A 14,160-nucleotide genomic window follows, 5' to 3' on the forward strand; every position below is an offset into this window, starting at 1 on the left:
ATGCTCTTCAAATCTTCTGTGACTTTGTGCAATGCAGTGCTGCCCTCTGGTGGACAGAGAGGTGAATACATGTACACGTACATAAGATTTGTGATAGTCAAAACTAGGATCGCTGAAGCGACACAATGCTATTTTAATTTTGGCAAAAAGGCCCAGATTATTCCGAGACATCACTCACAGTCATGTCTATACACAGTGTGTGACCAAATCAGTAAAAAAAAAACCCTCAAAACAAACACGAAATATATTGTGTGTGTTTAGTGAAGTATATAAATAAGACTAACTAGTAGTATGCTAAGTTGATAATATCCCACACGCTATATGACTAGACGGAAAAGGTAAGATTAGATTAGCAGCTGGATGCTAACAGCGCCAACATAAACACTTGGGACAGTAACGGGTAAGAGCGCGTGCCTCTTTGCCAATTAAGGCCAATTAAGCGACCAGGTGAGCTGACAGGAAGTCTACAAAAACACTGCCGCCCTTCATTCCGTCCCAGTGTTTTGGTGCAAAGACAAAAACGCGTATTGGCAATGCATTTCAAACATAAAGGATACTTCGGTGTTGTGCTTATTTACACCATCACAACAATCGCTTTGCCTCTAGTAAGCCGGTGCGAGCCCACTGCGTCCTCCTTCCAGTCGAATTCTCCTCCTGATGACAGCAAAGGTCATTTAACTACGGAAAGCAGCAGCAGTCATTCCTCCGGCCCTGACGTCGGAGAGCGGCTGGACCTCGGCTCAAGGCGCGCAGAAGACCTCCTAAACTCTGACGACCTCCACAGCAGGAAAGAGAAACCCAGCAGCAGCCCCGAAGAAAAGCCCGAGAAGAGACTTAGACCCAGAATGGCGTCTTCTTCGGCTCCTACAGGTGTCAGTGACCGTCACAACCCCAGGCAAGCCGAGGACGAGCCGGTTTATTCATATGGAGACTGCAGAGAGGGGAAAATTAAGCACGTAGTTTACGGCAAGTTTGTCATCGCTGGCCAGCTTGAGCCAAACGTCCCAACTCTCGACTACCAATCAGATTCCTCTGCTTCAGGTAAGCTACTGTCCTGAACTCACCTGACCCCAGGCTCCTCCTCACTGTGCTTGCGTTTTACTTTGCTACTTTAATACTCCCCCAACAAAACCAGTTTGATAATTTTAGTCATTTTTATAAAGTAATTGGTACATCTTAATCCCTCCTGATGATTAGAAACTATTCTACCACTAAAACTAATCTTTTCACTATAAGAGGCATTTTGTGTCCAGTTTTCTTATCCATTAGTTTGCTACATGAAACTCCCAATCTCCCCCTCTTTCACTCACGCACACACACTTTACATTCTGTATAATCCTCACACTAACACCATATTCTCAGAGGTGGTTTGTTTTTGTTTACCAGTCCGGTCTCTGGGAAGCCAGACAAGGCTCAGGGGTCACCGGGTCAGCAGCACAGTGGAGAGCTGGCAGAGGCTGCTGCCTGTGGTGGAGTGTGAGGAGGCCGGCATGACCCTCACTGTCAGGAGGAGACGAGCTGCACAGCTCCTGCTGGACCGAGGTGATGCTACACCTTCTGCATGTCTATGCGCTCCAATAGCCTGGATTTTATACTTGCACTATATTGCAGTGTTTTTTTTCTTTTCTTTTTTTAAGGTAAAATTAAGATTTTGTGTCGTCTATTTGTGTCCCAGCAAATGAATCATCGGTGCCTCTGTCCCAGCTACCACCACAGTGTGGTTACACTCTTGAGACCACATGGAGAGACCTCCGTTTGATGGCTCCATATTACGCTTGTCATGTCATTCAAAAGGTGCGTGTGTCTGTGTGCTACACTTAGATCTTAATTTTTTACATTTTTTTAAAAAAAAAATTGAAACCAGTTTAGCAGTATAACTCAAAAATTACACAGAAAGTGATTTAGGAAATAAAATAAAGCAAAATACACCCAGACATCACTCTGCCTATTCTGATTCAGTTTACATATTGAAAATGAGTCAGAATAAGGGTGCATGTTTAATCCCACTCCTTCTCCAGAGGTTAAACATAGAGTACATATTCTGTTATTAAAATATGTGAAATTTAATTGATCATTTACATTTTCTTTATGAAACTCTGTAACCTTACTTTCACGCATCTAAGCAAAATACCTCCAGTTTTGGAATGTTGGTGGGAAAATCGGAATAAGTACAACTAACAAACGTACTAAACAGACATTCACTTAAATACAACATCTGTTTCTCATGAAAATCATATCTTTATTACTCCTTTTTGAACTTCTTTGTTCTGGCATTGCTTCAACTCTGCATTCAAACTCTTCCACAGTTTTGCTGCATGCACAGTGGTACACGCATCAAGATTTGAAAAAAAAAAAACAACATTTAAATTAATATTTGCTTTTCTCAAAAGAAGCTGTAAATATTTCCTGGTAGTTGGGTTTTTTGTTTTGTTGTTTTTTTTTTTTCTGTCTGAACAAAATTTGTGCCACATTATCTCCACCGTGTTTGACAGATGATGTGGTGTGCTTCAGATCACAAGCCATTTTTCTCTTCCCATCATTCTGATACGAGTTCTTGGTTTGATGGGGTCTAAAGGTTGTTTTTTGCATAACTGTGCAGGCTCTTTAAATGTCTTATGACAAAGCCTAATGTGGCCATGTTGTTGTATTTGTATTACTAGGTTTTGTCTTTGTCTTTTATCTTTGCTTTAGACTTTGACAATGACCTGTCTGCTTTCTCCAGAGTGTTCTTGAGTTGCTTAGATGTTGTGCAGTTGGTTTTCTTAACCATGGAAATCATTCTGTCATCATGCACTTTAGTTGTCTTCTGTGGTCTTCCAGGCCTGTTGTTGCAGCTGAGCCAGTCAATGCAGTCATTCTTTTTAACACTGCACCAGATTATTGATTTGGCCACTTGTGAAGTTTCTGCTGTCCCCAAGTCTAAGCAGTTTATGTGGAACCTCTGAAAAATGTTGGACTGTGTATAAAAATTACTGTTATTCCTAAAGAGTTAATGCAATTATTTAGTAAAGTTTACACTTCAATCACATGGATTTTTTTCTTCATTTTCCCCTTTTAAAGCCAGAGAGGCAAAACAGCCAAAACTACAAAAAATAATGTACAGTGTGTTTGTTTTTGGCTGCATTGATACAGTTTTAAGTGTCAAATTATATGAAAAATGTCCAAAACTGGGCTAATTGTTCTTATTTAGTAAAACCTTCCTCCTTTTGTGACTGCCACATTCAAAGATTTAGTTTGAACAACTTTGTTTATACAACTCCTCTGATCAAACGTTTCTCTTTTAAAATCCTGAGCATGTTTGGTCTAAGGTGGGGTGTTTTTAGCTGAGGGTGGTGTAAATGCTCTCTGCTTTTATTCAGGATGGCAGTTATGTGCTGCCCCTGCTATGGAGGGGAACCCCGGTCAAGATGTCCTGTCCAGTCTCTCAGATCAGCCCTCACACTGTGGGGCTATCTTCCCTCTGCTGCTCTTCACATGGGATGACTGTCAAAGTACACGAATCGACTCCTTTAGAGAAGCAGAGAGTAAATGGTAGGCTCCCCTTTCTTTCTATTGGCATCAAACTTAATTTAGATAATAGTTTAGCCTTTTGCCGTCATATGTTGAATCAAATATGAACTTTTATTTCTCTTCTGCCTGCAGTGAGAGGAGATTGGACCCCTCTAGCTCTCTTGGCTGAGCAGTGTGGCTACACTTTGACTAAGCAAGATGCAGATACTGTAATTGCTGCTCCGTTTATTACATGTGGCATCACAGAAAAGGTGAACTTCAGAGCATGCTATACACAAGACAGACTAGTTGTTTTTATTTCTTTAGCCCCTCTGGTTCTCCAGCATAATCATCGTATCTGATGATTACTACATGTGCACATTGTCATTTCCTGTGGTCTTTAAATGTTGTTTTGTTTTGTTTTTCCTCCTGCAGGATGGAGAATATATACTTCCTCTCCAGATAGGCAAGGAAATCTTCACACTTGCCTGCCCTATGTCTTCTCCTGAAGAGCTCTCCATTAACACTCAGCCTCTGGTCAACAGCCCAGCTTATCTAGCCAGGGGGGCAGAAGAACCTATGTTAGGGGCTCAGGAGCCTTTTCCATGGGCCCCTCCTTTCTACCTGGCTCCACCATACTATCCTCACCCTACATATCACCATAATTATGCCAGTCCTAAAGTACATGCTTCATATGATTCTCCTACTCCAGCATCTTTGACTCCTGAGCCCACTTTTAGCTCTCAGCTTCACCCTCCTGTTGATTTCCAGCCAGATTATCAACCCTACTACGTCTACCAGATGCCTTTCTGGGAGCCGTATGACAGTCCTCCCTCACTCGTTGAAGAAATGGAAGATTTACGTCGGGAGAACCCAGAACGAAGAAAAAATCAAGAAACTCCTTTTTTGGTGTTCTCTGAGAAGCACAGTGTCACACCTACAGGCTTTCCAGCTCAGCTCGAAGCGCCGCATTTCCAGCCTCTGAGACACGATTTCAATCCATACTACCACTACTACCATCACCCCAAAATTCCCCTTTCTGGCAAACCTCAAAACCCTGATTCAGGTCTGGATGTTTCTCACGAAATCTCTTCAGCTCACTTGCGTAAACATGAATTTTCAGCTTTGGCCCCCAACGTTCAACAGTCTAAGAGCATCAGGAAAGTCACCTCGGACCAGTTCCCTTCACCTGTGTCAGAGACTACCTTTTATCCCTACGCCCAACCGGAAAATGCTAAATTGGTTGACAAAACCCTTGAAACTCATGCTCCTCACCTTCCAAACCCATATCTTTACTACTATTACTATTACTTTCCACATATTTCAAGGGGTGAGGCTGAAAGACTGGTTCCATCACATCCCGACGTGCCTGGAGAAACAAACTTGTCGAATTCCTCCCCACTTCCTCTTTCACAAATTCTTCCAGTAAATGAGCACAACATGAATGCCTACATAGAAGCACACAAGAACTTTGAAAAATATAGCACAGAGCAGATCAAACATCCTAATTTGTCTGCTAAAGTACATTTGGAGCACAATGATGCAAGTCGCTCTGCATCTGTGTCTCCTGCAGTGCTGCCTCCAGTCCCACAAGGCCCCCATCATAGACTTGAGCCTCAACAACGCCCTCCTCACACTCAATCATTCATCAATCAACTGAATCCTTACCAGTACTACTACCACCCTTATTATCATTACTCTCAGATGTATTACAGACCTGGAAACCAAGTTTCTCCAGCTTCACCCCATCTTCTTCAAGCACCTTCTGCTCCAGCTCAACATCTGACTCCACCTGTACAATCAGTGTATGGTTTTCATAACTGGATGCATAGTCCTTTCTATTACCTATACTACCCATCTAAAGTGCCCGAAGACAACGAGCTCCATCCTACAGGCAGCATAAACTCTGAAAACAAATCTGCTAAATCTCAGCTTCCCTCAGACTTTGACTATGGCATGATGGCAGGATATTTTAACATCCCTCTGCCACTGCACAATCCTTTCCATAGTTTATATTCACATTATATTACTCAGCAGCACCATAATGAGCAATCTGAGAAACCTGATGAAGATGCAAAAGAGAATCTAGACAAAGTGAGAGGTAAATGATCAAATTTAAGGGTTTATCAATCTTGAATGCTTTGCAGTTTAAATGTTTGGTCTTACAGTTTTAGTTTGACTGCACTGAAATGTTGTGCTTAATCAGAAATGCAGTGTTTTGACTTCAGATCACCACCACAAGGGGGCAGGAATCACTCGGCCTAATGTTGTGGCTGTAATTACACACCTGTATTGCATATTTTCCATCTCATGCTGCTGAGTCATCCATAACAAGTTCTCCTTGTTTTGTTTGCTTTCCTCTCAGATTACCTCGAGGCCCACACGTACACACCCTCCGCCTCACCCTGCGGCCTTGGACCAGATACTGATTGCAGTAACTCTTTAGGCTGCTGTTCAAACACTGTGAAGGGTGAGTCTCACACAATACAAAGCTTGTAAACACTTGTCTAAAAGGATGACGACTGTAAAGGGGGAAAGCAAATGACTAATGCAACAACTCTCAGGCTTGAAGCCTTAAATAAGTATTTGATCCCCAAGCAAAACATGACTTGGTGCTTGGTGGTGAGATCCTTGTTTGCAAGCACAGCGGCACAATGTGTCTTGTAGTTATCAGGGGATCCAATAATTATTTCCCACTCTGTATGTGTGTCGGCAGGCTGTACAGTGGGACAGTACTGCGTCTTTGCGGTGCCTGACTCTGTGGTACAGCCCACAGTTGCTCCTCCGGCTCATTCCCCTGAGGACATTAATGCTTCCTGCACACTGCAGAGGTTGACCCCTGATCTTGACATCTACATTGTACCTCTGGATGGCTGCGGAGTAAACAAACATGTAAGGCACATTCCATGTTATCACATCATGTAGACCCCCCACCCCCCAAAAAGAAGGAAAAATGGACAAACACACACCACTGTGGCAGGATAAATTAAAGCTTTTTTAAAAAAAATATATTTGATAGATGCTTGGCGGGACGGTGGTTCATCTTTTGGAAGTTCGAGGTTTACATTCTTACCAAAACGGCGATTCTGCACATGAGAGTTCTCCTTTCAGGTATGTCACTGCTGTTTACAGGAAACTTGCTTTTGTAACCATTGCCAGCGGCCTTGTAGTACTTAGGTTTAAGCATTCAGCTGTAGCAGGAAAGATTGTTTTCTCTTAAAACATTGTCCATCTGCTTTGTTTTGGCTGACGAGTATAACAGCCACCTGTTCTACTCATTTCCAGCTCCACATTTGTGTTTTTTGACTTAAAGAGTAGATTCGTATGATTCACAAATCTAATTTCAAATTGTAATTCTAATTTCAAGGAGGCTTGCACAGCAAGTGGATGAGGCTCTGTGTGTCTGAGATGACCACACTTGGGATATCTCCTCCATTTGTCTTCATAAACATCCATATTTTTAGTTTTAGAAGTCTTTTAAACTCTGAATGCAGAACTAGTGTGTGGCTCCTTTATCACAAATTATCAGCTCATGATGCTGCTGAGATGTTCCTGATGAAGCTCAGGTTGCTTTGATGGGAGCATGTAGTTAGTTATATCCTATTTTTGGGTCTGGGCTCTCCTCTTCAGACCTCAGATTCTGTGTGCAGTTCAGGTCAGGCGAGAGAGCTGGCCATGCATGCTTGGCAAAATATTTGGTAGTTTTGCCCCATGTGTGCAGGTGCTGAGTTATGCACAAAAAGGCATCTCCATGCTTGTTGTCATGAGCAAGGTTGTCATCATCAAGTGCTCCAAAATCTGGTAAATCCCTTCATTGACTTGACACCACAAATCATCAGACTGCAGAGTCCCGACCTCGATGTCCAAATTAAATCCAAAATCTATTTTTTTCTAAAAGGCAACTTTAGACCGTTGACTGTCCTTCGCGTAAGTAGGTCGTCTTATGTCAGCAACTTTTCTTACTAAATGCTTCTGTTCCAGTCAGCATGAATCACTTGTGCTTCATGAACAGCCATTTCTGCAAAATCCTTCTGTGGTTTATACTCCCGTTTGTCTGAAGGTTGTGAGACTTCTGATTTGACCTCAACATGTCCCTGCTTCTGTGCTTGGACAAGGATACAGTATTTAAACTGTTTGAATAGTAACTTGAACTTGAAACTACCCTGATAATGCTATACTGGATTCTAACTGGACTTTGGCTTTCATGAGCTACAATTATCGAAATGAATCCAAAGGTTTTGAGACACTGAATTTTATGTGTAATCCTACTTGTATGAAAGTTTACCTTTTTGTTTGGGGAAATATTTTTTACTTTTTGGTGATGATTTATAATGGGAAGCAAGGAAAAGCAAAGTGATTCCTGTCGAAGTCATTGTTCTGTGGTTTGTCAACAATTTGAGCAAATCTGCTCAATCTTTCTCAACCAGTGTTTTGTGGGGCAATTTAAAAAAAAAAAAAAAAAAAAAAAGGAAAAAAAAGTACTTGCTATTTGTCCACAGGTGTCCAACGTGGAGCCAAAGTGTTTTCAGCTTTAATCCATGTCCACCATTTTTGATGCCATGACCATCGTCCACTCTTTAAACTGCTCACTTTCAGCTGACAGATGGAGGGTGCTGATGCCAACACATTGATATTTTAACTATATTTCCTTTAATGACAAACTGCAACATGAAAGAGAAGTACCTCGTTTTATATCATTTCTCATCCCTATTTAAAACTCTCAGCTGTCGATGGGTTCAATAGGAAGTGAAAGATGAAAATGACTAAGTCTCAGCTGCTCAGAAAAGATGCCTCCTCCAGCTGTTATGACACTCATCAAAATCTCATAAATATTAGATCTTCACAACTGAATTATATGCCTGGCCCACCGCACAGTGGCCATTCTGTATTTTCTGTGGTTATAAATGTTTTTCCACGCTCTTCTGTATTTACATAGTCACTTGCTTCTTGTGTGGCGCACAGTTTGGCACCAAACCAGCTGCCTTTAGGTAAATAAGATACCAGGATCTTGTAAAAGGCTTTCTAATCTCACAAGTGCGCCATCAAGGCTTCATCCTCAGCTTGTTCTTGTTTCCATTATGTTCTTTCTTTTTGTTTTTGTTCTTTAAGCAGTGCTTTGATCAACAGATGCTTTTCAAATGTGTATTGTTTCAAAAAAAATTATGTATGTGTGTGTCCGTCTCCTTCCCTCCACAGGTTTATGGTGGGATGTAGTTCCTCAGCAGATTCTCCAGGTGAAGTGAAGTTTCATGTGATGGATGAACAGCCTCCTCTTCCTCTCACACAGCCAACACCAGCCGCTGTCACTGTGCAACTGAGAATTGCCAAAGGTAATTTTTCTTTAACATCTGTGTTCTGTTCAAGGACCAGATCATAGCGTGGAGCCAGTAGGCCGAGTATTCTTAAACACTTTATTAAAGCGTTTTTCTTTTTCCCTGCAGATGAGTCTTTCACCAGCTACCACCCTGAGGCTCACCTCCCTCTCAGCCTCTTGCAGGGCAGAACAGTTTATGTGGAGGTTAGCCTGAAGGACCCCTCAGAGTCCACACTTGTGCTGCTGGTTCACTCCTGCCTGGCTTACACTGAAGCTCCATATCCCAGTGGGATGCTTGTTTATGATGGGTATGTTTACACAAGGAGGAAAATGACGTCCTCACAGATGGTCTTGTTGTTGTTCATATTGCTGGCTTCCCCAGTGACCATTTAACATGATCAGTGGTTTAGTGTGCTGGGGGATATGGACACACTGCATGAAACTGTAGTTGTATTAGTAAGTACTAATTTTCTAGTTAATTGCAAAACAGTTTCTCTGTGGTTGTTCATGTTAAAGGACATGTGTTTAACAGTATGAACAGCCATTTGAATTGTAAATTTGATAGCTGTGCCAGCAATTTAGGAAATGCCATTGGCTTTGCAAAGCTTGCTAATCAATTAGTGCACTGCATAGATGCCAGTCATGCCTCTGCAAGTAGATGAGTATGAGGTTAAAACCTGTTCCTGAAAGCTGCGTGAACCCCGGAAAATATGCAAAGAAAATGGCCTTATGCTGGACAAAAACAAAACAAAAATCTAAACCATCTTGGAGGAAATGATTGGTGGATTTTTACTAAAGACTCGTCTCACAAATTCCACTTTCCACAATTCAAACTCAGTCAGGTGGGCATTACTTAGTAACACAGTATGTGGATGTTTGTACTGCTTTGATTTTAAAGCCGTCATGATCTTTTTAATGAAGATTTACGTTGTGTTGCCAAAATTACTGCTGACACTGTGTGAAGGCAACCTTGCAGCCACAAATCTCCAACACCCCCTTCTTTAATGCCAGTTGTTGGTCAGTCTTTGGCTGTAAAGGCATGTCACTGTTATGTCGTTCAGCTGCAGCAGCCTGGGGGTTTTGCAGGTGCTTCCGACCTCGGACTTGCAGGTCCGGAAGATTGCAATTTACAGCTTCCTCTCTCTTCCACCACACATGACTAAAGGGGGCTCCCTCCGAGAAGATCCAGAGGTATTTCCCACCTAAGATGCACACAAGTAAACAGCTGTTTGTGTATAAGTTGCATCCATGTTCAGGCCCAGTGCAGATAAGTGAACTCGGGTAGTAATGCTATTGTTTTGGGTTTGTCTTTCCCTCACTCAGATCCACTTCTTGTGCCTGACAGAATTGTGCTCTGATGACTGCACCCTAAGATGCCTCAAAGGTAAGACCATAAAGAGAAATGAAACACTGGGCAGCTTGTTCATTTAAAAGTATAAAAATACTTGTTCCAAATTTGAAAAGTTTGATTCCTGACTGAAAACTGTTTTAATTTAAACACTTGTTAATAAAATCTGACATCTGCAGACTTCTAGATAAACAAAGTTTTCTAACTTTTCATTCTATACGTCACCCAAGTAGACTGGCGATGAAGCAATAAGGATTCAGTGGTTGAAAATTTGCTAACAAATGTGCAGGAAAACCTCAGAACATGATGACGCAAGTTGACATTTACGTTGTGTAATGTGGTAATAGTCAAAAACAGAGGGGCCAGGTGAGACTTAGCTCATCGCATCTAAATAAACGCCTTCTTTGGAAAGAATGATGAACTTGAAGCAAAGAATGAGCTCTAAAGAATCACTTGTTCAGTATGGTGGAGGCCGTGTTGTAGTATAACTGTGTATATGTGGCGCTAAAGGAACTCGATGTTCCATTGAGATTCAGTCTAATGCTCAACCTGAACAGCACTTCTTAAACCACAAAGGCCAAGGCACCGCTGGGTACTGATGGGCGATAACTAAACACGTGAACCTGGTAAATAACAGAATGTGCCTAAACGGGGAAGTTTGTCTCAACACTTTTCACTACCTGAGGCAGAAAGTTTCAAAACCAAACGGGACCTGAAAGTATCTGAAGCCAAATGTAAAAATTCTTAAATTTTTTGGTTTGTTTGTTTTTTGTCAGTTTCCTTGAGCTTCAGCAGTCGTTGACGCCAGAGGGTTTACAGCCGATTACTGATGTTGCCTAAGTTTGTGTATCAAATCATTTTTCACTCTGTGAAAACGTAACAAAGTGGGTGGGAAATGGCAGAAATCTGTCATTTTAAATGTAATATTTTTCTCACACCCGTAGTTAATATCCAAAAAAAACCCTAAAAGGATGGGAAATGCTTTCAGATTCTAGTCTGCTGAAATCACGATGATGCAGACTTGCACATTATGTACTTCCTGTTCTAACATGTTGCAAAGTTTTCTGTTTGATCCGTGAGGGGTTTGTGACCTTGCTTCCACTGTTGTTGCTAACCACATGCAGTAACAATACCCAGACGGGTCGTTGCGCTGGTTATTTGGTGGTTAAACGAGCCAAAAGAGGGTGGCATGATTTCCTGCTTCGCTGTCATTCTGCAATAAACTTCCTCAAAGTTGTAAAGCATGGTGTGATGAGTAATGTAGCTACATACATTATCCTTGGAGCTCGTATTACTGGAGTTTCCATTCACAGAAACCACCTGGTCAGGTTTACACAGCTACCCACTGTTCCTAATAAAGTGCTCAGTGTTTCTCATTTATTACGTGAAATGACTACATTAACTTTTTTTTTTTCTCCACAGGTCCAAACACTGGTGTGTAAGCAACGAAATAAAGATTATTACACAAGTGCAACTTGATTTTTGTCGCTTAATGGAAACGAGTGTCTCGGGAGGTTTTGCTTCTATAACTAAATAGTACAAATAAGTAGTACAGGGCAAGAAAACAAGTGACAGACAACTGGAGGCATTTAGCCTTTGAAATTTATTTATTTTTAATCAGCAAGACAGTTAACATTGTGTCATTAAAAAAAAATGTTAACAAGCAAAACACAAAGGAATGAAATGTGAGCTTATTTTTTTCCCTTTTCTCAGGATGAAAGCTTTTAAGCTTTTACAGAAACACGTCTTTTGAAGCATCGAGTCTGGAATGTTTAAACAGTTTGACCTAAAACTGAACCTCTCACGGGTACCTGGCTGTCTTTTTTGTGTTTCTTGTTTTTTTGTTTTTTTTTTTGTCCTGCTCTTTGGCCCTCTGCAACCTCTACCAGAAATCTAAAAGGAATGCACTTCTTAACAATACTCTACTTTTAGTGGCTGTATACTAATGTGAAATTGAAGCTCACATTAGAGCGATGACACCTAACATGCTACACCTTGCTGTAATTGGACCTCTACTGTAACAAAGATGATACACTGACTCCCTTTTAACAGTCATAACTGACCACATCCAGTGACTAAACTTTTACTGTGTGCAACAGACACGAACTATTAGTATTAGGGTCACATGAAGGGGGAACTATTCTCAAAATGAATAATGAAAATGTGGAGATTTTGTCATTTTTATTCTATAGACTGCCTCATGGAGTTAAGCTAAAGAAACTTGTTTTTTGTTTTTTTGTTTTTTTTGGTACAACATCTGTACTGCATAAGTGTGACCATAAATGTCCTTGCATCTGTCCATCTCCAGCTATTTCATTTTAACCAGATGCATCTTTCTGCACCTCAGTGTCCGTATGCTCATGGCCACGTTGTTTCTCTTCCCCCTTTAACGTGGCCCTAATACGCATTCATAAATAAACCGCATAACTTTTCAGGAGAAAAAATGTTTAAAAAAATAAAATTCAGGTTTTACCAGCTGAATTTGTTAATGTGTTCTCATGGCTGGGTTTGGCCACAATAATCTAGAGGCCTGTCAGGTTAGTGCACAACATGTTACAGGATTTATTAAGCTAAATGTCTAAAAAATGCCTTTTAATCAAAATATGGTTCTGAAGTAATGTAATCATAGCTCTAGGAAAGGAAAGGAAAATATGTAAACACTGATGTGCTGCTTGTATGTAAAGCAGTGGCCTTTGTTGACAGGAGGTGGTTAAGGGTGTAAAACCCTAATCCGCCTCTTAGTACACATTTGAATAGTACACTGTCCTCTCCCGATGGGCATTCTTGAGCTGGTTCAGGAGAACTATGGCGCAGATCATGGCCGTCATCTGTTGTGCAGACAAAGGAGGAGGGCAAGTAAAGAGCAGGGATGGGATAAAGAGCTATGCAATGACCAACCCACTACATCATCCCGAGAATTGAACCAGCAACAGGTGAAAGAGTGTGAAGGAGGCTAGACCTTCCAGCCACAGCAATCAGATAGCACGCAGCTACGAAAGTGTGAGAGAGAAGTCGAAACAAACAGGACAAATCCAACCCTGTTGATGTACTGGCCGTGTGTGTTTAAAGGCACTAAAGTAAAGATTGAAGAGTTGACTAGTGGTGGAGGGAATATTCAGAGCGCCAGAGGGTTTCTTATACTGTTTTGCCAGCAAATGTCAATCCTTCTGCAGATGAAGCAACTTTGGTGATTTTAAAAATGTGAAAACTCATTTTCTAAATGCTGTCAACTGTAAGCTGAGTCGTGTGTGTTAGGTTGGATTTCTCCTATAACTGCTAATGATAAAATTGAGACAATGCTGAGAGCAGCAGATGGAGTATGTGTAGTTCACACTAAAGCAATGTGGAGTAAAATCAAAATGGCGAGAAAAGCGCAGTGAGAATGAAGAGTGCACTAAGCATAAGCCACAGGGATGTTGGCTGCGCTGAGAGGAGTGAAAAAGACCGGCTCCTGGTCAGCACGTGTGCTGGTGACTACTTCATGCTGAGCTGGCAGAAAGTTAGCCTGAGTAGAAGTGGTCTGAGTCAGGATAATGTACTGAGGTGTTGAGGCAGAAACAATCTTTCTGCTGAGGATAATGCTGCAAATCAGAGCGATGAACTTTGGAATGATTGGGGAAATAAAATGAGAAGAAAAAGTTCGAAAAGGGAGGGGAAAGAAGTATTTAAGAGAGAGAGGAGTGCAAAGTGATTAATGTATGACCATTGACATGAACAACAATATAGAACGTTTAGTACTGTGTATAGACTAATAGTAACAGGAACAACACTATCTTCCCTACTATTTGTAGCATTTGCCAACTCATTTGAAGCTTTACTTGTTGCAAAGTAAACATGCATTATTTGCCTACCAGGAGCACTCCAGTTCCAACGAAGATGCCCATCATCATTGGTGCTTTACTGCTAAAGACCTCTGCGATGACGCCAGGACAGCTCTGCAGGAAGACCGAACAAACTGTGAGCATCTAGTACAGTACAGCTGAGTGAAAGAGGTAAAGCAGTGCAGTTT

The 14,160-nt window shown here is 41.4% G+C and overlaps 2 protein-coding genes across 6 annotated transcripts in view; one reads left to right on the top strand and one right to left on the bottom strand.

The window, feature by feature from the left end:
* Positions 1 to 414: 414 nt before the first annotated feature.
* Positions 415 to 12,612, top strand: LOC146520541 (uncharacterized). 3 transcript variants are annotated; one of them, XR_014873833.1, is made up of 14 exons: positions 415 to 1,041; positions 1,387 to 1,542; positions 1,676 to 1,794; positions 3,360 to 3,531; positions 3,643 to 3,761; positions 3,925 to 5,590; positions 5,855 to 5,959; positions 6,206 to 6,381; positions 6,509 to 6,600; positions 8,686 to 8,819; positions 8,931 to 9,007; positions 9,865 to 9,994; positions 10,127 to 10,187; positions 11,574 to 12,612. XR_014873833.1 is itself a non-coding variant. In XM_085157786.1 (14 exons), exons 1-14 carry the CDS (start codon positions 534 to 536, stop codon positions 11,591 to 11,593), a joined length of 3,639 nt encoding a protein of 1,212 aa, XP_085013912.1. In that variant the 5' UTR covers positions 418 to 533; the 3' UTR covers positions 11,594 to 12,612. The 3 variants fall into 3 exon arrangements, 2 of the variants coding, with proteins under 2 accessions (XP_085013912.1, XP_085013913.1); XM_085157786.1 differs by having other exon boundaries at positions 418 to 1,041; positions 8,931 to 9,111; XM_085157787.1 differs by lacking the exon at positions 11,574 to 12,612 and adding an exon at positions 10,728 to 11,565 and having other exon boundaries at positions 440 to 1,041; positions 8,931 to 9,111.
* cd9r (CD9 molecule related) overlaps positions 11,843 to 14,160 on the bottom strand; it is a 38,841-nt gene continuing 36,523 nt past the window's right edge. For 2 of the 3 annotated variants that reach the window (XM_085157821.1, XM_085157820.1), the window contains exons 8-9: positions 14,003 to 14,086; positions 11,843 to 13,752 (exon numbers count right to left, since the gene is read on the bottom strand). In XM_085157821.1, coding sequence (XP_085013947.1) covers positions 13,546 to 13,752; positions 14,003 to 14,086 — 291 coding nt within the window. In that variant the 3' untranslated portion in view covers positions 11,843 to 13,545. The remainder of the gene's footprint in view (positions 13,753 to 14,002; positions 14,087 to 14,160) is intronic. The other variant, XM_085157823.1, reaches the window with a different exon arrangement.

This window comes from Neolamprologus multifasciatus, chromosome 4 (genome assembly GCF_963576455.1).
Source record: "Neolamprologus multifasciatus chromosome 4, fNeoMul1.2, whole genome shotgun sequence".
Lineage (NCBI taxonomy): Eukaryota > Metazoa > Chordata > Actinopteri > Cichliformes > Cichlidae > Neolamprologus > Neolamprologus multifasciatus.